This window comes from Molossus molossus, unplaced genomic scaffold, assembly GCF_014108415.1.
Source record: "Molossus molossus isolate mMolMol1 unplaced genomic scaffold, mMolMol1.p scaffold_m16_p_15, whole genome shotgun sequence".
In the NCBI taxonomy this organism is placed as follows: Eukaryota; Metazoa; Chordata; class Mammalia; order Chiroptera; family Molossidae; genus Molossus; species Molossus molossus.
In genome coordinates this window covers 50897920-50921945 of record NW_023425350.1, presented here as the reverse complement: position 1 = coordinate 50921945, position 24026 = coordinate 50897920, and the positions used below count along the sequence as shown (strand labels likewise).

The window sequence follows — 24026 nt, the reverse complement described above, 5'->3', positions numbered from 1 at the left end:
CTCTCACAGGTGGATTTGCTATCGTGTTTCTGGTGAGGACAAGCAACGGAATGAAATGTGCCTTGAAACGCATGTTTGTCAACAATGAGTATGATCTCCAGGTGTGCAAGAGAGAAATCCAGATAATGGTAAGGCTGCTCCTCAGACTTGAGACTGCTTATTTAAAATGGGGAAGGGGAGCCCTGGCCAGTTTGACTCAGTGGTTGGAGCGTTGGCCTACAGACCAAAGAGTCACGGGTTCAGTTCCAGTCAAGGGCATGTACCTTGGTTGTGGTTCCTTCCGTCCCAGCCCTGATTGGGGTCATGCAGGAGGCAATCAGTCGTTGTGTTTCTCTCATATTGATGTTTCCCTCCCTCCCTCCCACTCTATCTGAAGAAAAATGGAAGAATATACTCAGGTGAGGATTGAAAAAATAAAAAATAAATAAAATAAAATAAAATGGAAGTGGGGAGAGAGAGACTGTGCCCTCTCATAAGAAAGGCAAGGGGGCCCTGGCCAGTTTGGCTCAGCGGTTAAAGTGTGGGCCTGAGGTCCTGAGAGACCTGGGTTTGGTTCCCGCTAAGGGCATGTACCTCAGTTGCAGTTTGTCCCCGGCTCTGGTCAGTCGTGTGGGTGGCAGCCACTCGATGTGTCCCTTTCACATCGATGTTTCTCTCTCTCTCTCTCTGTTCCTCTCTCTTCCTCCCACTCTACCTGAACAAAAAATGGAAAAATGTCCTCAGGTGAGGATTAAAAAAAAAAAAAAAGAAAGGCAAGGGGAATTTGTTCTATTTCCTGAGGTGGCAGAGAGGCCTCTGCACAAGATGGGAGTACTCGAATAGCATTAGGGTGTAGGATGCCGCTCCTGCCTTGGTCACCCTCAGTTGGAGGGTTGAAGAGAAAGGAGCTTATTGAGAGAATGGATATATTTTTAGGTCAGAGAAATAATTTGGGGCATTGGGCATTGGGGAAGTTTATTTCATGACATGGTTCCCAGAATTAACTATGGAGTTTAATCTGAAAACCCTTGCTTTTCTTTCTTTCTTTCTTTCTTTCTTTCTTTCTTTCTTTCTTTCTTTCTTTCTTTCTTTCTTTCTTTCTTTCTTTCTTTCTGTATTTATTTATTTAATTGATTTTAGAAAGAGAGGAAGGGAGAGGGAGAGAGAGACAAACATTGATCATTGATGAGAGAGAACATTGATTGACTGCCTCCTGTATGCCCCCCCCCCCGCTGGGGCTTTGGCCCACAACCTGGGCATGTGCCCTGACCAGGAATTGAACCGGAGACCTCTTGGTGCATGGGTCTACCCTCAACCACTGAGCCACACTGGCTGGGCTGGTAACCCTAGCTTTTCAACAAAACTCTTCTTCTAGTCTTGTCTTCTATCAGTTACCAATCCCAGTTTTCAACCCTCTTGAGCTCTTCAGCATTCTGTGACATAAATCTTTCTGCACATTTTTATTTTGTACATGTAGTTCTTTCCACCTGGAATGCTTTTCCCTTTTTTGACCTAGAAACCTCTTACTCTGTGTTTTCATTTATAAAAGTCTTAGAACTGGCAAAAGTGATCCTTGGTAATGGAAATCAGAAAGTGGTTATCTGGGTGTATAAAATTGATTATAAAGGGGTGTGTGGGAACTTTCTGGGCCATAGAAATGTTTTATATCTTGTTTTGGGTAGTGGTTATACAGGCCTATACAATTGTCAGAACACATATTTTATTATATATTAATTATATCTTACACCTTACAAACTTCAAGATACAGATTCATAATATATTTAAAGAAAGAGTTCCTAGCTGTTACAGGTAAATGATGAAATATTTATGGATAAAATAATATGTCTTGAAGTTAATGAAATTTAGAAGAGAAACAAGATTGGCAATGAATTGATTATACTCAAGGCAGAGTGATGGGTATATATGTTTGTTGCCTCTTACTTTCACTTCTGTTTAACATTATACATAAAAAATTTTTTTATCCTCGCCTGAGGACATTTTCCCATTTTTTGTTCAGACAGAGTGGGGGGGGGGGCGGAGAGAGGAAGAGAGAGAGGGAGAGAGAGAAACATTGATGTGAAAGGTACACATCGAGTGGCTGCCACCTTCACGACCCAACCAGGGCCCAGGACAAAATGCAATCGAGGTACGTGCCCTTAGCGGCAACTGAACCTGGGTCTCTCTGGACTGCAGGCCGACGTTCTGACTGCTGAACCAAACGGGCCAGGGCTATATATAAAAATTTTAAATAATCTATTAATCCATTATGTTTCCACAGTACTTTTGTTAATGCCAATTATATGGTTTATCTTGTTATTTTATAAATAATTCTGCTATTAGAAAATAAGTTATTTCAAATCAGAAACTTTGTATTCCAGTGCACTGCTTGACATAGAATAAATACTTAATAAACTTTGGGTGAAATGAATGTATGAGTAATAGTAATAGCAGATACATAGGTTCATCAGGAGATGATGATTCATTTGTGCTCTGGATTTTAATGCTTTTGTAAAGAAGTCCAAGAAATGGATGAAGGTGGCATTACAGGGATTCTGCCAGGCTCTGCTTGCCCCAGCCCACGCCTTATGGGACTGCCCTTTCTTTGGCTACTTAGAGTAACTAGTTGTACTGTAGTTGAGCTACTGAAAGAACTCAGAATTTTAGAGAGCCTGGTACTAGTTTGGATTCCAGACAGCTGAAACTATTTGGAAAGGAACTGTTGATAGAAGTAAGTGTTGCTGTTATCATCGCCAGACAAATAAACAAAAAACTATAAGACTCATATACATACAGTCAGGGCCATGAGGATCTGTCTACAAGACACCAGTGTCCTCGCAGTCCCCTGTCACACAGCTCAAAATGACTGTGCTCACTATATTTTCCTTTGTCCACTCATTGGGTTGTATGGATGCTTCTTATTACTCCTTCGTCTTCCACATTGCCCCTTCCTTGCTCAGCTTTCACACTACATTTCCAATCTTTGCTTATGCTACTTCCTCTGCTTGGAATGCCCTTCTCATTCCTTTTCTGGTGCTAGGAAAGTAATTCCACTCTTGAACTTTCTGCCACTCATTCATAAACATGTTTGAGGGCTTACTTTGTGCTACACAGGTGTCGGAGTACAGGAACTAAGAAGACAGGCCCCTTAGGAGTTCACAAATTAATGTACCTGATTAGGAATTAAATTATGTGGGTTCAAGTCCAGCCATGTATTAGCTGTGAGAGTTTTGTTCTTCATTTTGTTTATGTTTTTTGAAAACTTAAATACTCAAGTAGGTGAACTAAAACATCAAGCAATTTCCCAAGGGCTCCTCCTATGCCATTTCAAGGTCTCAGGGTCACCACTTTTAGTTGATTCATTTCTAACTAACATGCTGATATTGCTAATTCTTGGCCCTTCTCCCCTCCATTTTAGGCATTAGATACCATGGAAAGTAAATATTTAGCTCTTTCGTCCCCTGCATGTCCTTTTCCCCAAATACTTGCATTATTTTCATCTTATATTTTTCCAAAATAGCAGAATGTTTTGGCAATATATTAAGTATATGAGTATTAGTTTTTATATTATTATGTAAGAAAACATTATTTCTGCTGAATCTCCTAGTGAAGTGTAATTACTATTCCTTTCCTGTATCACTATTTTCCCTGGAATTAATAATTGTCTGGTGGGTTCTTTTTTGGGGGTGGAGGGGTGGGTCTTAGTTTTCTGCATACTTTTCAGCAATTTAATCCAAAACTCTTCCCAAGTCGTGTAAGTCATTATTTTAATACTTTAAAGCACATTTACTATTCTGTGCATTTTATCTTCTTGGAGAGATTTTTCTCATTCTTCTGACTCGATGGAATCTGGGTTGGTTGCTCTCTAGGCCTAATTTACAGTGTTAGCTTGGAATTTTCTAGGCATTCCATTTGCCTCTCTTTTTTGTTAGATTTATTGACTTTTTATTTTTTAAAATTCTCATTTTAAAAAATGGATATTGTTGAGTTGTATGAGTACTCTATATATATTGGAAATTAACCCCTTATCTGATATATCATTGGCAATGATGTTCTCCCATAGAATGGGTCGCCTTTCCATTTTGGTGGTTGTTTCTTTTGCTGTGCAGAAGATTTTGAGTTGGATGTAGTCTCATGTGCTCATTTTCTCCTTTGTTTCTGTTGCCTTAGGTGATATATCAGTGAAAATTCTGCTCCGTATGATGTCTGGAATTTTGTTGCCTACATTTTCTTCTAGAATTTTTATGGATTCACGGGTCACATTTAAGTCTTTTATCCATTTTGAGTTTATTTTTGTGTATGGTGTAAGTTGATGGTCTAGTTTCATTTTTTTGCATGTAGTTGTCCGGTTTTCCCAACACCATTTATTAAAGAGGCTGTCTTTATTCCTCTGTATGCTCTTGCCACCTTTGTCAAATATTAATTGAACATATTGCCTTGGGTCCATTTCCGGGTTTTCAGTTCTGTTCCACTGGTCTATATGCCTGTTCTTGTGCCAGTACCAGGCTGTTTTGATTATAGTCGCTTTGTAGTATAACCTGATATCTGGTATTGTGATCCCACCTACTTTGTCCTTTTTTTTCAAAATTGCTGTGGCTATTCGGGGACTTTTTTGGTTCCATATGAACTTTTGAAGTATTTGTTCTAGTTCTGTGAAATATGTCATTGGTATTTTGATGGGGATTGCATTGAATCTATAGATTACTTTGGGTAGTATGGACATTTTAATGATGTTAATTCTTCCAATCCATGAACAAGGTATGTGCTTCCACTTTTTTATATCTTCCTCTATTTCTTTTTTCAATGTCCTGTAGTTTTCTGCAAATAGGTCCTTTACTTCTTTGGTTAAGTTTATTCCTAGGTATCTTAATTTTTTTGCCGCAATGGTAAATGCGATTGTTTTTTTGGTTTCTCTTTCTGTGAGTTCATCATTGGTGTATAAGAATGCCGTCGATTTCTTGACGTTAATTTTGTATCCTGCTACTTTTCCAAATTCATTTATTAAGTCTAGTAGATATTTGATGGAGTCTTTAGGGTTTCCTATGTATAATATCATGTCATCTGCAAATAATGACAGATTCACTTCCTCCTTTCCAATTTGGATCCCTTTTATTTTTTCCTCATGTCTGATTGCTGTGACTAAGACTTCCAGTACTATGTTAAATAGGAGTGGCAAAAGTGGACATCCCTGTCTTGTTCCTGTTCTTAATGGAAATGTTTTTAGTTTCTGCCCATTGAGTATGATGTTGGCTGTAGGTCTTTCATATATGGCCTTTATGATGTCGAGATATGATCCCTCTATTCCCACATTTCCAGTATATATAGAGTACTCATACAACTCAACAAAAGGAAGACAAAGAACCCAATTAAAAAATGGGCAGAGGAGCTGAATAGACACCTCTCCAAACAGGACATAAAAATGGCCAAGAGACATATGAAGAAATGCTCAACATCACTAATCATCAGAGAGATGCAAATTAAAACAACAATGAGGTATCACCTCACACACCTGTCAGAATGGCTGCCATCAACAAATCATCAAACAACAAGTGTTGGCGAGGGTGTGGAGAAAAGGGGACTCTAATACACTGCTGGTGGGAATGCAGACTGGTGCAGCCACTATGGAAAACAATATGGTGTTACCTCAAAAAATTAAAAATTGAACTTCCATTTGACCCAGTGATCCCGCTTCTAGGAATATACCCTAAGAAGTCTGAAACACCAATCAGAAAGAATATATGTACCCCCATGTTCATAGCAGCATGATTTACAATAGCTAAGATCTGGAAACAGCCCAAGTGTCCATTAGTAGAAGAATGGATAGAAAAGCAGTGGTACATATACACAATGGAGTACTATGCAGCTGTAAGAAGGAAAGATCTCTTATCCTTTGAGACAACATGGAGGGACCTGGAAAGTATTATCCTAAGTGAAATAAGCCAAGCAGAAAAAGACAAATACCACATGATCTCACTTATATACGGAATATAATGAACATAACAGTCTGAGGAATACGGTAGACCCAGAAACATGGAAGTGGGGCACAGACTGACATCCATCAGAGGAGGGGGTGGGGGGGGTGGGAAGAGATAAACCACAAAACTTATATGCATGTATACATAACCAGTGGACATGAACAACAAAGCCGGGGATGGGGCGGGTGTGGGGTGGGGAGGGGGGTGCCAATGGGGTAAAAAAGGAGAAACATCTATAACAAAAAAATAAATAAAATTAAAAAGAAAAAAAAAAAAAAAGCGCCTGGCAGAAATAAATAGGTATTATTTTGAAAGATGATAATTTTATATAAGACCATACTCTACTTCTGCAAACAATATGGTTGATACAGTATTGGACACAAATTGTAAAAGAAACAAATAAACCAAACCAAAACAAGACAAAACAAAAAAGAAAGCTATCATAACATACCTGAGGAGAGAAGACAATATAAGACAATACAATAAAGTAATGCAAACCAAGGGAATCAATAGGCAGAAATATAAACTCATGGGCAAGGTTATCATAAGTATCAAATATAATAGAAGACACCTAGTAAAAAAATAAAAATAAAAATAAATGGATATTTTTCCCATCTATCTTCAGATAGAATGGGAGGAAGAGAGAGAGAGAGATCGATACAAGAGAGACACATCGACTGGTTGCCTCCTGCACAACCTCGACCTGGGCTGGGGACGAAACTCTAACTGAGGTACATGTCCTTGACTGGAATCGAACCTGCAACTCTTTGGTCCGTGGGCTGACGTTCTAACCACTGAGCCAAACTGGCTAAGGCAGATTTATTGACTCTTTTATGACTTTCTCATTTTTCTCCATTGATTATTACCATGTGATTTTACTTTTCTAGCCTTAATTATGGTATATTAAATTGATAAATTTTCTAATATTGAACTAGCCTTGTATCTCAGCAGTAATTCCCACTTGGTCATGGTCTATAATTATTTTTTTATATATTGTTGAATTCTATTTGTTAATATTTTGGTAAGGATTTTTGCATTTGTAGTCATGGAGGATAATAGTGTGTATATACAGTGATACCTCGGTTCTCGAACGCCTTGACTTTCGACCAAATCGGTATTCGACCAGGAGATTCGAGAAACTTTTGCCTTGGAATCCGAACAAATATTTGGAACTCGAACTTCCGAGATGAGCCGAGTTGAGCCGAATGGCGTTCATTCGGCCCAGCGCGCCTTGCTTGCGTCATCAGTGTGAGTGCAGAGAGAGAGTCACGCTTTGTGGAGAGAGTCACGCTTTGTGGAGAGAGTCACGCTTTACACTGAATTTAACCCTTAGACATACTGTACACTTTTATTTCTTGTTGAGACTTATGTTTTTCTACATATTATATACAAATTAGGCCAGTAAATAGGCATTTTCTGGGGCTTGGAACGAATTAATCCAGTTTCCATTATTTCCTATTGGGTTTCATTGCTTCGGTTCTCGAACAATTTGGTTCTCGACCGTCCTCCTGGAACGAATTATGTTCGAGAACCGAGGTATCACTGTATGTATATATATATGTATATATATATATATATATATATATATATATATATATATATTCAGTTCCTATTCTCTGCAAGTCCAATTCCTTTCTCACCTCCATTCCAGCCCCTCTCTGAAACTGTTCTTTTAAAAAATTTTTCTCTTTCTTTATTGATCTTTTTGGGTTTTTTTTGACAGAGAGAGGAAGGGAGAGGCAGAGAGAGACAGAAACACTGATGAGAAAGAACATTGATTGGCTGCCTCCTGCATGCCCCCCACTGGGGATTGAGCCCACAACCTGGGTGTGTGCCCTGACTGGGAATCAAACCGGTGACCTCGTGGTGCATGGGTCAATGCTCAACCAGTGAGCCACAACAGCTGGGCTGAAACTGTTCTTGTACAAATCTCCAGCAACTTTCCCATTGCCAATTGCAGTGGTCACATTTCTACTTTGGTCTACATTCTGGTGCAATGGTCATTCTTAATTTTTTACTCAGGAAAATTCTAATGAGTGTTAACTTTAATGCTCAGGGTTCAGTTGTGTTCATTTGATGTTGTGATACTTCCTCTTGTTTGGGTATGTGATTTCAGATTGCAAGAGACTTTACTGATTACTTTAAACAGTGGAATGAATCTCTAGTTAGTGTGGTGATAGTTACTATTCTATGGTCCAAACTGCCAAATTTGTATGGTGACTCTTACAGAACCACATATTTTCTATACCCTCCCTTCCACTTATTATTAAACCAAAGTAAAATAATTTATTAAAACTAGTTAATAATGTAGCCTAGCCGGTGTGGCTCAGTGGATTGAGCATTGTCGCATTGACTGAGAGGTCCATGTTTTATTCCCCGTCAGGGCACATGCCCGGGTTTCGGGCTCGATCCCCAGTAGGGGGTGTGCAGGAGGCAGCCAGTCTATGTTTCTCTGTTACATTGATGCTTCTATTTATCTCTCCCTTACTTTCTGTAAAAAAATTAATGAAAACATTTAAAAATAAATAAAACTAGTTAATAATGTATTTGTGCAAAAATCCTATTACCCAGCTAGCTCACTTTTTGTTCACTGATGACCTTGGATTTTGAACATCATCATTATACAGATTTGCCTCTGTGGATGCTGAAATAAGTATACCAGGGTGAGGGGTAACTTCTAGTGCCTCACTGGGTCCTGGTACAGAATTCATTCCATAAGCAGCTCTGAGAGATCATATGTAGTTCCAACCAGAGAGCTGGAAACATGACCCATCTTATTTATATCCCAGCTGGTTGGCTTGAAAGGCTTAATTACAAGCAAAATGCTTAGGTCTGGATGCTATTGTAGATCCTGTAAAACTTTGTAAAGCAGTTATTCTTTTCATATAGTTCCTAAAGGGAAAAAAGCAGTATGAACAGTTTAAAAGGCAAGTTGAATTCATTTGTGTCTCTAGAACCAAGAAAAAACATCAATTTTACTTTTCTGAATTAAAAATCAACACTGTTTAAATATTGTGTCTCTTTTAGCCCCTCTGCATTGTTTCTGGAGATCTGACTCTTTGCTTTTGGTTTTCATGGATTATTAATGCAGTGAGCAGGTAGTCACCCTGTGTCCATTTGGTTCTAGAATTTAGTTCAGGAGAGTGCTATGGTTTACTAGGGTTTTAGAATGGCTATTGAAGATCTGGCCATGAATCTCAGAGACCGCTGGGAATCTGCTCTTGATCCTGCTCCTTAGTCTCTGTGTATTTCAATTCATTGTGTCTCTATCGGTGTCTGTAACTGATAATATTTCAACTCTTTTTTACAGAGGGACTTGTCAGGACACAAGAACATTGTGGGTTACATTGATTCTAGTATCAACAATGTGAGTAGTGGTGATGTATGGGAAGTGCTCATTCTGATGGACTTCTGTAGGGGTGAGTATATGAACCATAGCTTAAGCTTTCATTCACTAGCACTTTAATTGTCAAGGGCAGGGTGGTCATTTCAGTTATTGCAGTGTGCCCTAATGTGTGTTGTTCTAGTTTTAAAGGTTGGAAAGCTAAGATACTAAAAAATACAGTCTCCTGTCACCTCTTGATGATTCAGAGAATGGCAAGGATCAATGGCACAAACAATTCAAAATGGTAGATAATACAAAACTCCTTTTTAAAAAAACAAACAAAACGTTTTTATTGATTTTTTTTTTTTTTTTTAGAGAGAGAGGAAGGGAAAGAGAGTTAGAAACACTGCTGAGAGCAAAACATTGATCGGCTGTCTCCTTGCAACCCCCACTGGGGATTGAGCCCGAAACCCAGGCGTGTGCCCTAACTGGGAATCGAACCAGGACCTCTCGGTCCATGGGCCAATGCTCAGTCCACTGAGCCATACTGGCCAGGCCAAAACTCCATTTTTGTTAGGTTTAGAAAGGTTTAGTGCTTGTATATGAATGAGAATATATCAGAATGAGAATGAATGTGTTCTTTGTGATGCTTTAAAACAAATGATGAAGGCACATACATAATAAAGGCCCAATTCCAGATGGTCTAAAGAAACAATTCAGCTTCCCTGCTCCCTCACGCATGTGTTCTATTCTCCACCCACACCACCATCCTTGTTATGGGGTAAAAGAATCCTTTTTGTCTAATGGAAATGACCTTCCTCCCCTTGCTCGAGAGCTATAATTGCCAGTAAGGCTACATTCAAACCATGCTGCTCTTAACAGTGAAGATAAGTAGTTGAAAGCATGGAGTTTCAAGCAATATTTATCTTGGGAAATCCAGACTGTAACATGAATTTAATTCAGAATTGACTGCATTTCACACAACCATTGTTTGGAAGTTTGACTTTTTTAGGGCCTAAGCAGCTGCCTCTTACAAGCTTGGGTCACTGTCTCACTGTTTTGTAATCTCCCTTACTTTCACCAACATTTTCCTTGCCTTAGATACTGTCCATAAACTAAATAGGTTGCTAGGCCCAAAAATGTGATGTTAACCAATAATTTCAGCCTTTACTACATATCTGTTAATCTGATTTTTAGAATACTACCAGATTTGCACGTTGACAATTTGTTTCCTCCTGCCCATTCCTTTTTGAATAGTAAAATGTTTAGAGATGAGGCAGTGGGAGCATCCAGGGATCTGGCTAATTTTGTCAATGAAGCCATTAGGCTTTTGGTCGTGGAGATTAAATGTTGGTGTAGCATTTCTACAGACCAGGTAGCAAGTAGTGAAGCCAGGGAGACCAGGCTGTTCCTGAAGTACAGACTCTAAAGCTGCCTCCTTCCTTCCTTCTCCTGAGGTCTATTGTACAATTGGATTCTTACTAAAGAAGAGTTGAACCTGTGGCCTTGTCTCATGCACAGCGGGGACAGTATAACCAGGCAACTAGAGCAGGACCATATTGTCAGTTCTATTACTGATCTTGAAGACATAATGAGGGGAGCTTATGTCTGGGATGCTTTATAAAATAAGGAAACTGTTTTTGACACATTAGAGGAAGCACTGGATTGTAAAAAAACAAATCCCAGGCTGGAAATCAAGACAGCTGGGTTTTAGTCCTGGCTCACCCAGTGATTGACTCTGTTACCTTCGTCTAGGTTGCTGCTTTGTTGAGAGCCATTTATTCTCCTGAGTAAATGACGAATTTATAACCTCCCCTTTGCTCTGCACCCCTTAGGAGGCCAGGTGGTCAACCTGATGAACCAACGCCTGCAAACAGGTTTTACAGAGAATGAAGTGCTCCAGATATTTTGTGATACCTGTGAAGCTGTTGCCCGCCTCCATCAGTGCAAAACTCCCATTATTCACCGTGACCTGAAGGTAACACCACACTGTTTCATAAGTGTTTGTTCTTACAGTATTTTCTGACTGTCCCAGGAATGGGGTAGATAACTAGTGGGATATGAGAGAAGTTTAGGACATGGTCCCAGATTCAGAACTTGTATTCTGCTTGAGGAGAGAAACTGCAAAGGAAGAAAAGATACTAACAGTACAGTACAGGTATCAGCTTGTTTGTTTGTTTTTTATCCTCACCCGAAGACACTTTTGCATCCATCTTCAGATAGAGTGGGAGGAAGAGAGGGAGAGAAACATCGATGTGAGAGAGACACAACGACTGGTTGCCACCCACACGACCCCAGCCGGGGCTGGGGACAGACTGCAACCAAGATACATGCCCTTAGCAGGAACTGAACCCGGGTCTCTCTGGTCCGCAAGCCGACGCTCTAAATGCTGAGCCAAACTGGCCAGAGCCAGGTATCAGTTTTATTAGCTAAGTAGTTTTCAGAAATTCTTCATAATCATCAAATGCTTGAACACATGCTATTTTTATTCTTCCTGATACACTCTCAAATTCACTTTTCCAGGATTATGACAAGTAATATCTAATTTAAATAGTTTCTAAACAATGATACTTGGTCTTTAAAGTCTATTACTGATTTTGCAAAATCTGTTAATTGATTGCTCTTAAAATTTGTTCTACTAATTATGCCGTTGCACTAGGCCTTTCATATTGTAGTCACTTGACAGTGTTTATTGAATAGAATTGGCACATGATTAGGATTCGCTAGCATTTAAGGAGTAGCAACTGTGTGCCATGTACTCTACTCGACACTTTATGTACACTCCTTTGTTTGGAGGGAGACATTTTTCTTTACACTTTATTGTTGAGAAAACTCAGGAGCGGACAGGTTACGTGACTTGACTAAGTTCATGTAACTAGGAAGGAACAGTACTAGGATTTGAATCCACTTCTTCTGATTCTAAATTGCAGTTTGTTTTTATTATACCTGTGTTTTGAGAAATGTGTTTCATTACTAATAATTTATATCAGCATCTCCTAGTGTGCTTGTTAAATGCAGGCTGCTGGGTTCCACACTGAATATATTGGGCTGTAATTTTGGTGGTAGTGTCAGAGAGGCTCAGGAATTCATATCTTAATAAGTACCTCAGATGCTTTTTCTGTATTCTAAAGTATAATCTTTTGTATATTTAGCAGTATACTGGCATTTCTGTTTAGGCTTTTTTATTTAAGCTTTTTAAAAAATTGAGACATAATTCGTATACCTTAGAATCCATTCTTTAAAATTGTACAGGTCAGTGGCTTTTAGTACATTTATAAAACTGTGAAACCATCCCCACTATCTAATTTCAGAACATTTCATTACCCCAAAAAGAAATTCTGTATCCATTAGCAATCACTCTTCATTCTCTGGTTCTCTAACCCTGGACAACCACAACTCTATTTTCTATTGCATGTTCTGGACATTTCATGTAAATGGACTCGTACAATGTATGACCTCTTACATCTAACTTTTTTCATCTAGAATAATGTTTTCATCTATGTTGTAACATGTATCGGTACTTCTTTCCTCTTCATGGCAGGATATTCCATTGTGTGGATATACCACATTTATCTATTCAATCAGTTGACGGATAGTTGAATTTAGCTATTACGAATAAAGCTATGATGAACAACCATATGCTATTATGTAGGCATATATATATATGTATATTTTTTTAATCCTCACCCGAGGACATTATTCCATTTTTTTGTTCAGCTAGAGTGGGAGGGAAAGAGAGGAAGAGAGAGAGAAAAATCGATGTGAAAGGGACACATCAAGTGGCTGCCACCTGCACGACCCCAACCAGGGCCGGGGACAAACTGCAACCAAGGTACATGCCCTTAGCGGGAACCGAACCCAGGTCTCCCGGGACTGCAGGCTGATGCTCTAACCGCTGAGCCAAACCAGCCAGGGCTGTAGGCATATATTTTTAGTTCTCTAGGGTATGTACCTAGGCATAGAATTGCTGCGTCATCTGGTAACTGTGTTTTAACTTTCTGACAAATGCCAAATTATTTTCTAAAGTGGCTGCACCATATTACAACCCATAAGCAATATATGAGGGTTCTAATTTCTTCACATCCTCACCAATATTAGTTATTGTCCTTTTTTTAAATTATTTTTTTCTTTATTGATTTTTAGAGAGAGAGGAACGGAGAGAGAGAGATAGAAACACTGATGAGGGAGAACATTGATTGGCCTTGGAGAATAGGTCAGTGCTTGGGCTAAGGCAGCAGGATCCTCAGACTGTTTGTTCTTCACTGCACTGAACAGCCATGAGACGTCTCAGCAAAGGAACATGGAGCCAGTTGGCATTGGAGGGCGAGGCCTTGGCATGAGCGAGAGGCTGCCCTGCTCATTCCCGACTTGTCCTCAGCCCTGACCTCTCCTCAGTGTTTCTAAGAGGCAGCGCAGCATTGGGAGCACAGTGTTTCGCTCTGTAGTTGCGCTTTAATTGATACTGAAGATCATCAGGCATACTGCCAGGTGGCCGGTAGTGGTTTAAGGGGCTTTGTTTCTCTTTCTCCTCTACCTTGGAAATAGGGAATGTAAATAGGGGCCCCTGGGAGGAGGTGTTGATTGTGATTGTTCTAGAGGAGTCCTGTTGCTGCTGACTTGTGTCATTGACTCCTGGTTGTTTTGAGTGAAGCTTTCCACAACTCCACAAATCTTATACTTGGTTCCATCTCAATGCTTTCATTACATGTTAGATTTTGTTGATTCCTACTAGTATATGCATGGTGGGCAGTCACATTTCCCTGCCAGACTGCCAGCTTCCTAAGGCACAACACAAGTAAAGTCCCCATATACCTCTTGTTTGTCTCAGCTGTGTCATTTATCACATAGCCTAGGCTACTTTGAGCTCTGTCACTGCTGGAACCAGCCACTGCAGCCCTAGTGGTAGCCAGGGCCAAGAAGTTATTTATTCTTCTGCTGCCCAGAGAAAGTGTTGGTTGCTGGTCTTCTGGTTGCTTCTCTGTGAAGAGGATTTCCAGTTGGTGAGGTGACACCACTGTGAATTAAAAGTCAGTAGGACATGGGAGGAGCACAGGCAAGGTCAGCTGTGGACCCCTTGTTGAGTCCGTGCCGCCCTGTGTGGAGGTCTGCTTGTTCACATGCAGAACTGAGAAAAACCCCTCTTGTTCTGCCTGGTCTTTCTTTCCAATTACATATAGGAAATACACTGAAATTGTTCCTGGTCTTTAAGCAGCTTATGTTCTAAAAATAACCATAACAATTTCTGTTTCTTATTGAAGATCCTTCCTCAAATACATTATTTTAACATTTTAATTATTTCCCCCATGGGGTCATAAACCTGGGAAGTTCACCTAAGCCAGTCCTCTCCTTTGACCAATCAGGTGACCTCTGTCCAGAAAGGTTGTGATCTGCACAGTGAATTCAGCAATCAAATGAGAACAAAGACTGAAGTTTTTTTACTTTCATTTTGGTTTTGTTTGTTTGCTTTTGCTGTATTGGGCCATGCTGTTTTTCCCAGCACTTAAGAAGGAGGGGAAAGGATGAAAACTTAATAAGTGCATTGAAATTGAAAAAGTCATGAATGTCTTATCAGAAAAGCGATTTGGATCTCATGAAGTACAATAGGCTGATGATTCTTGTCCTATTTTTAGAATCACAAGTTTGAAAACCTGCATTCATCTAATCCTCCAGAATTTCCAGTGATAAATTCTGTGACTGAAATGCCTGAATGCCATATCTGTTTGAAATAATGTCAAGATGAAGAGGTCAGCAGGAGGTGGCTTTCCAGGCCTTTTAGCCAAAGCTATAAGTAGAGTTTGGAAGTGACAACTTTAATAACAATCTTAAGCCAATGGGTTGAGAAGGAAGGTCAGCAATATTAAATTCTCAGAGAGCTAAATGATTTGAGGATTTTAAGCAATGGCAACCAATGTTAGGCTTACATCCTGAAAGGGGCATTGCCAAAAACAAAGTCACTGTGCAAATTCTCTGAAGCTTTCAGAAGATGGTGTCAATATCCAGTTGATTCTCTTCCTTCCTAATCTCATTTAATCTCTCCTGACTCTATTCACCTTTCTTTTTCTCCCTCATCTATCACCATGCTAACCTTCCTAAAACACTTCTTTTTATCTGCTACTGACTGTTAAAAATGTTAAGTGGCTCCCTAGTGGCCTTCTTTTGTTTGCACTCTGCTTCTTTGGTCTTCTCTCCTTCTGCTCCCTTCTCTTTCTCCAGTCTGAACTGCCTGCCTGTGTTCCTTAATTGCATAATGTGCATTAGTGATGGTGTAGTCCTAGCAGTCAGGCAGCCTGAATCCAAATCCTGCTCTTCAAGTCTTGTGACCTCAGGTATGTTAGAAATGGAGTCCATTTTTCTCATCTGTAAAGTGAGGACAAAAAGGCTTTGTAAGAATTTTATGAAATACTGTAGGTAAAAGTGCATGGGGCAGTGTCTAGCACATAGTAAGTGCTATTAGTTGCTGATACCATTGTTGTTATTATCACTCCTGCCTCTGTGCCTTTGTTCCTGTTATTAGTTTCACTTATCTAAGGCCTTAACTCTTCCAAGGCCCAGCCTTATCTCATCTCCCTATTCATAAGAGTGCTGACCCATAATTATCCAATCCCATGTTTCCAGTTTTCTTTGCAATACCAGTGACCAGCACAGTGCCGTTCTATCCACAGTGTTCTCCCTCTGTGCCTCGGGCACCTCAAGCGTGCTCCCATTTCAGTACCTTCATGCTGGCTGCTCTCTGCTTGGAGTGTTCCTTCCCTCAGATGGTTCATGTCTGCTCCCTTCTTCATTTTGGTCTCTACTTTCCTCATCATAGTGACCTTCCCCGACTGTGTTAGTTACAGTAGCATCCCTCTACACCTTATGTATATTTAACCTGTTGGATTTTTTCATAACATTTATCACCAACATGCAATTATTTTCTTATTGTCCTCAACTGGACACTAAGCTCCATGAAAGGTTAAACTTTGATTAGTTCACAGCCTTATCCACAGAACCTAGAAAAGTATTTGGCATGTAGTACGAGTTTAAATATGTTTCTTTAATCAATGAATGGTAGTAATAAGTTACGTTTATGTAGGGAGATCAACAGTGATAGAAATATTATCAACTTTACTTTGCAGATGAGAAACAAGCCCAAAGAGCTTTAAAGATTCGTCCAAGGTCAAACATCTGAAATAGTCCCTGAAGTCTTCTGAACTCCAAGTCCAACGTGGTTGCCACACACTATGCCCTGTGTTAAGTTTTTGGGTGATGATGGTGGTGCTGATGATGGAGGTTAGCAGTCAGCTTGAACTTGGAGGTTTTCACAGGTGTTATAAATCACAGGGACAGATTGCTGCGATTTCGCGTTGTTGATTTCATATGATTCTCCTTGCAAAGTAGCAGAGCAGGGATTACTGTTTTTACCTGCATTGGTATTTCTTTGATATTGATAAAGCTTTCTCTGCATTGATATTTCTGGCACTCTTTTCTACTTTTGTATACACCCTTAAAGTTTAACTGGTTTTCCTGTAAATATACTTTTATACAATGTTATGTTTGTGCGAGGGAGGGAGGCAGGCTGAGGTGAACCAGACTGGATGTAGTGGGTATACATTTAGGATGGTTGGTATGATTTTGTATAACTAGATTAAACTGATGAGCTGTATTAAAAAAAAGCTATAGGTATTTGCCTGCCTAGCCTTATCTGTGGGGAACAAGTCTCCCCTAAGAATTCCTAATCACAGGAGCAGAGCATATGTATACAAGTAGATGGCCATAGTTCACACTGCCTGTGTGGCTAAAAATTCCTAGGTCAAAATTCTAGATTAAAATGAGTACAGGTTATTAGTGCGCCAGATGCACAAGCATATCCTTTATGGAAGAACAGTAGACTTTTAACTCAGGCCCCAGAGGCTTCCCACAGATGAATTCCAAGGAGGATAAGTTAACAAAGATCTTGTACAACATCACCATGAGTGAGTCTCAGGAAGAATAAGAAACAAGAAACTATAGAATCAGTTGCAGCAAAAATTTTAGGTATTGGATTTGCAGATACAGACTATAAAATAAACACTTCTATAATATATAATATAATTTTTATAAGAATTAAAATGTATAAACAAGAGACTATCATAATTGACCAGATATTTTTAAAAGAACTGGTAATAATAGTAGGGCTTGGACATTTGGTGGCTCCTATTTTTCTTTTGATAGACTGACATCACACACACACACACACACACACACACACACAGTATTATATATGTTTGTGTATTTTAGTTTATTCCATTCAACCAAGATTTTCTGTACCAAACACTGTTAGACACTGGTAGAGAAGACTGCAGATATACCTGTGCTTGTCCTTAAGGAACTTTGTGTCTACTCTTGCCTTTGTTTTCCAAAGGTAATCGATCTTTGAAAGGCTGAAGACAAAAGACAATGGAGACTACAGACTTATTGGTTTAACAAGATTTTTTGGCTGCCCATACATAGCCAGGTCTGTCCTCCAGTATACCACTCAACTAAATTTGTTACTGGCATCAGGGTTCTTGGGTTCCCCAAGATAGAAATTTCCAGTCAGATTTTATTCAATTTATGCTTAAGCACAAAGGAGACAGTCCTGAAAGAAACACAATTTGGGGCTGCTTCTTGAATGGCTTGAGGGAGAGGCTTTTATGAACAAGAGAGGGAAGGGCTCATACAAACTTTGAGCAGAGAATGGAATTTTCTGTGAGGATTGGAGAAACAGGGTTAGAAGAAAGATAAAATTCTGCAGTTTTTTTTCAAGCAGGGAGTGGAGAGATTGGTGACATTCTTTTTGGGGGGAGGGGGCATTCTTATGGTGTCATCTAGCTTCCCTGGCCATCTAGCATCCTTGGGATCCTGGTGAGGGGCAGCAGGGTGGCTCCAGCTCTGCAGTTTTTTTCTTCTGGCCATCTGGTACTCTTGGGATCCTGGCTCGGGTGTCTCAAATTCATCTACACCAAAAATTAAAACATCTTGAGTACAGTAATGCTTGTTATTTTGGAGTTATTTTACTGGCAGAGCCCTTTGATACCAGGATTTTACTAGGTTCTGATCTTTATAAGTTACCTTCTACCTAGAACTGCCCAAAGAATTCATCTGTAAAAAGACAGGGATAATACTTTAACAAGAAAACTTCACAGTTGCCAATCACCCTTTATTCACTTTGAGAAGTAACTAAAATACAGCAAATATCTATTAATTCTGATAATCCTAACCTCTTGTAGTAAAGAAATTGATGTATGTATTTACAAGACCCAAGTGAAATAATTGTTATCAGGAAGAACAAAGTACTGAAGGAACACAGGGGAGGAATGATATTTTTCTAAGTGGGGGCCTAAGGAAGCCTTCAAAGAAGAGATGGTATTTAAACAGTAGTTTGAAAGGAGAATGGGATTTTGATAGTTGGGTAAAGGTGGGGATCATAGAGAGCATTCAAGACTGAAAGAAGAACATGACAAAAGATGTAAAGGCTTCAAAGTATAAGGACAGTTTCTGCAGAGGTGAGAAATGTGGCTAGAAATAGAAAAATGAGACTCTTCCCCACATGGAGTCACCTCTTTTTACCTCCTCCACTCTAATTTTTTCGTGTTACTGTGCATCTTGTTTTGTTCCACTTGGGATAACTGCTGTTGATATACTTGGAGGATAACTTTCCTGCGAACATTAATGGGATTATCAGAAATAAACTAATTTTATTTATGTGAGAACCAAAATTTGACACACACTACTAAATGACATGTTGGAATGGATGGTTGGGGAATGTTTTTCAGGTTGAAAATATCCTCTTGCATGACCGAGGCCACTACGTCTTGTGTGATTTTGGAAGCGCCACCAACAAATTCCAGAATCCACAGTCTGAAGGAGTGAATGCAGTAGAAGATGAGATCAAAAAGTAAGCTTTTCCTTCTTTCTTGGAGATCAGCAACTTTCAGCTAATGGATGAGGAGATCAGGGTGGGAAGACAATGATGCTAGTCAGTTGCTCCTTTTCTTAGATAATCGAGTTGGCCATTGGATTGTTTGATTTTGAGTGGAGGAGGTGGAGGGGGTTTACAATTATTGATCAGTAGAGTAAAATGAAGGACTCTTATCATCAATAGGCCTAAGATCATTGTACATAGATATTTTGATTTATGTCACATAGCCCTTAAAAAGCTGAATAGTGCACACACTGTAGAAATACTATGATGTTGTTTTATTTTGTTTTCGTTCATCCTCACCCGAAGATATTTTTCCATCGATTCGCAAACACTGTGCAAGGGAGGGAGGGGGAAAGGGAGAGAGAAAGATTAGTGTGAGAAAGACACATTGATTGGTTGCCTCATGCACAATCCCAACTGGGCAGGGGATCAAACCTGCAACCCCCAGGTACAGGCCCTTTACTGGGAATCAAACCTGAGACCCTTCAGTCCTCAGGCTGATGCTCTAACCGCTGAGTTAAACTGGCCAGGGCTACTGTGATGTTTTTAAGTGGGATTACAACACCCATATTATTACTCAGTTGGATGGGCTTTTACTGACCCTAAATTGCTTTGTATTTCATTCTTCTCATAAGGGGCTAACCTGCAGTATAGTGGAGGACTGAGTAGGGCTATTGAAGTCTCTACAAGTATTGAGTCACTGATTTTCATGAGTAAAGCTTCTTTGGATATGTGACTCCAGTAAGAACTTGACCCATTTTTCCTGTGGTCCAAAGTTTTGGATTTTCACAGGCAACAGCACTCACTGTTACTACTACTATTAAATCAGCAGTCTAGCATGCCCACTCATATCCTGATCCTTTCTTGCATCACGACCCTGGCAACCACACCTGAGGCAGGGAAACTTCTGGTCCAAGGCCCTAATGGACACCTAAACCACAGTATGCTCTGGGTTCTAGAGACTCAAGCAGCATAAGTTACATGCTTGGTAACACCAACACACTCACTTTGAACATTAGCTCATATTATTCTTTTCTTGTGTCAGAGATAAGAGGAAAGCTGTTGTTTTAGCCCTAATTCAGCAGCAAAGATCTTTCCACCTCCCACCCCACCCAGGGCCCATTTTCTACTGTTCTCCAGAGTGCCCTAGCCAGTGTTATGTCTCTGTGTCAAGCCACATGAAAAGGGATTACTGTTTTTAAAAACATATCAACAAAATGTAGTATCAAATAACAGGGATTTATAGTAGAAAATTTTGTTATTTGAGGACCCAAGAAAAGTTGCTTTTAGAGTTTATTTAATGCTATAGTTTCTGGGTCCCCACATGTTCTTAGATTAGAACTGCTGCTAGTGGGTCACGGATGTACCAAGGACAGCTTTTTATTTTATCTGCACTAATATTTTATGCTCTCTTCTGCAGATTGCTCCCGGGGAACTCCAGTACACACACACACGCGCGCACACACACACACACACACACACACACACAGTATTTCTGCTACCTCTGGAATTATATTATTGATATATTTAACAAAAAATGAATCTCTTGATTGTAGATACACAACGCTGTCCTACCGAGCACCAGAAATGGTCAACCTGTATAGTGGCAAAATCATCACTACGAAGGCAGACATTTGGGTAGGTGTCAACTAACCTGTCCACATCTCAAATATCAGCAGCTTTGACTATACTCTCCCAAGTTTAATCCAGACAGTGCCATAGCAAGAGTGGCCATTGTACCATATTGTTGTCTACTTACTCTTGGGTTATTCTTAACTCAAGGTGACCAACCGCTGCTTCTTTAAGCATGTGAAAGAAAATTACTTTAAAGCTCTGTGAGGATTATTTGATGATCTGCCCATTATTTAGAAGGTTGTCACGTGTTACTAGTTCTTAAGAGCAAAACAGCTGAAATACTTGTTCTTTATTAGAGCTCAGTTTGGTAATGACAGTAGAAATAATGTAACTCGGCAGCTTAATAGTGGTGTTGGGTTCTAAATTCAAATTATTAACAGGGTAATAGTACATAGTTTTTATATTAGCTAGTAAATGTGGATGGTGCCTGTGTCTCTCAGTAGAGAGACACAGGCTTATGGTAAATAAACCACTAGTAGCAATCTGCTTTCTTTACTTTTGTAGGCTCTTGGATGTTTATTGTATAAATTATGCTACTTCACTTTGCCATTTGGGGAGAGTCAGGTGGCAATTTGTGATGGAAACTTCACAATTCCTGATAACTCTCGATATTCCCAAGACATGCACTGCTTAATTAGTAAGTATTTCAAGTTTCTAGTTTTATATTTTTATCTTTAATCTCTAGGAATGAATTGGAGGATAAAGGAAGTGGTGGGTTGGATGCAAAGATAAAGAAGTTAGTTGATAATGGTTGGTCACTCAAACATAATATAATAGTATCTAGTGAGAGTGGTGGTTTTTTTTGCTAGAAATCTAAACCGTTTTACACCTGAGCCAGTCACCTGAGCAGAAATCCTAAAGTGCTTTGAGCAATATAGTACTGCTCTGTTCTCTTGTAGTCTGTATGAAAGCTCTGGTACCAAAGGAGTACAGCTGACTCATGTCAAGTGATAAGAAATTCATCTTTGCAAAACTGGAAGCAGCTCAAATTAGAATGATTGCAGTGCATTGGCTGTAGTGAATACATAATTAAGACTGTATAACTCTGTGGAATAGGTTTTCATGCTCATTTAGGTTAATCACTGGATTTTGATAACAAATATTTAAACTCAATACTTTGTTTTAAATGTTTTTTATAATTCTCTGCTTTTTTGCTTTGTCATAGTAAGCATATGTACCAATGTTCATTAACCAGATGGTAGAACAAGTAATCTTTGTATAAGCCCCTGTACTAAAATGCTAAAGAAATAGGTTATTTTTTTTAAATGTTTTTATTGATTTTTTTTTAGAGAGAGAGATAGAAACATCGATGAGAGAAGCATCAACATTGATCGGCTGCCTCCTGCACTCCTCCCACTGGGGATCGAGCCTCCAACCCAGGCTTGTGCCCTCTTGATGCATAGATCGATGCTCAACCACTGAGCCACACTGGCAGGGCCAGATTATTTTATTATTATCTTTTTATATCAGTGAACACATGTGGCATCTAAATTTTAACCACTATAGAATTATAAATCCTGAGCAACCCAGTTTGAGGCTTGAGTGGGGATGCTCTGGAGAAAATAGATGCCAACGTGGGTGGAGCATCTGACATGTTTTCAGGATCTACTTGTACATTGTTTATACCTCATTTAATTCTTAAAATCTTATATAATTATCCCCATTATGCAAATAAGGGAACCAAAGCTGTGAAAGTATAGGTAACTTACCCAAATTAACATAGTTTGTTGTTGTTGTTTTTAATATGTATTTATTGATTTATTTATTTTATTTTTTTTATTTTTTGTACAGATAGAGTGGGAGGGAGAGAGAGAGAGAGAAACATCGACGTGAAAGGGACACATCGAGTGGCTGCCACCCACACGACCGACCAGGGCCGGGGACAAACTGCAACCGAAGTACTTGCCCTTAGCGGGAACCGAACCCGGGTCTCTCCAGACCGTAGGCTAACGCTCTAACCGCTGAGCCAAACCGGCCAGGGCTGATTTTTTTTTTTTAAGAGAGAGGGAGAGAGGTACAGAAACATCAATGTGAGAGAGAAACTTCTATTGGCTGCCTCCTGCACGCCCCCTGCCGGGGATTGAGCCTGCAACCTGGCATGTACCCTAACCTGGAATTGAACTGGGACCTCTTAGTCCATGGGATGATGCTCAACCCACTGAGCCACACCGGCTGGGCAACATAGTTATAGTTTTTAAGTGACTGCCCATTCCATTGTGCCAATTTGATCAATCAACCTCTTGCATTTATTAACAGAAAAGTGAGGGAGGGTGTTTAAAGGAATGGAGTGTGGTGTTTAATGGTTATTGGATTGTTTCAGAGGTAAAGTGTTATATCTATTCTAGAATTGTAGCTATTTAAATGAGATTAGAAGTAAATACAAGAAAATGGCCCAATATGATGCTAGGATGATTGGATTTATTTTGTAATGAATTTTTTTCTTTTTAACATTTTTGCAGCAAATTATCTTAGGAAAAACAACTCTGTGAATGTAACATGACATCTTTACTAAACTCCGATCTATTTCAGTTTACAAACTCTTTCAAGATTCTTTTGCCACCCTACATTCACAGGTCTAAAATTAAATATATTGCCATCTCCCTCACCCCCTTTTACTCCCAATTCAAAGTTCCTCACTTTTGAATTTCTATTAATGGTGTCACCATTAATTTCTGGAAGACTGAAATTTAAGGTTTTCTTTGGATTTGCCTAGCAAGAGAGAGGCCTAGCAAGAGAGAGGAAAGGGTATTTCCTAGGTGGCATTAGTTCTTTCTTTGGCATTTCCTGTTACTACATTCTCTCCATTCTCATTACTATCAGGGTAGTATACACAGACTCTGGTAGCTCATGCCTATAGTGAATTACCCATAGCCTCTCCCCTCTGTCTTCAGTCTATCTAGTACACCTTAACCACAAGATTAATCTTGTATAATGCTACTCTATCATGTGCCTATTCAGTAACTTTATGGCCACATTAGGGCCCAGATTTTTAGTATGGCATTTAAAATCTTTCATATTCTGGTTCCATTCCACCCACCCGGCCTTATTTCCCTGTACTCTCTGACAAGGAAATCTATGCCCTGCCTCTGGCTCCTCTATTTCCTTGTAACAAGACATTTTTTGCCTTCCACCGAGTCCATCTTTGCTCAGCCTGTTTTCTTACCTGGAATGTCTTTTTCTCTGTTTTCCCCTG

The 24026-nt window shown here is 39.5% G+C and overlaps 1 protein-coding gene across 3 annotated transcripts in view; it reads left to right on the top strand.

Moving 5' to 3' along the window:
- The window catches only part of AAK1 (AP2 associated kinase 1), a 166863-nt gene that overhangs the window by 77805 nt on the left and 65032 nt on the right, over window positions 1-24026 (top strand). For all 3 annotated transcript variants that reach the window (XM_036262702.1, XM_036262703.1, XM_036262704.1), the window contains 6 exons: window positions 10-128; window positions 9262-9370; window positions 11112-11254; window positions 19050-19171; window positions 20755-20836; window positions 21338-21470. In XM_036262702.1, coding sequence (XP_036118595.1) covers window positions 10-128; window positions 9262-9370; window positions 11112-11254; window positions 19050-19171; window positions 20755-20836; window positions 21338-21470 — 708 coding nt within the window. The remainder of the gene's footprint in view (window positions 1-9; window positions 129-9261; window positions 9371-11111; window positions 11255-19049; window positions 19172-20754; window positions 20837-21337; window positions 21471-24026) is intronic.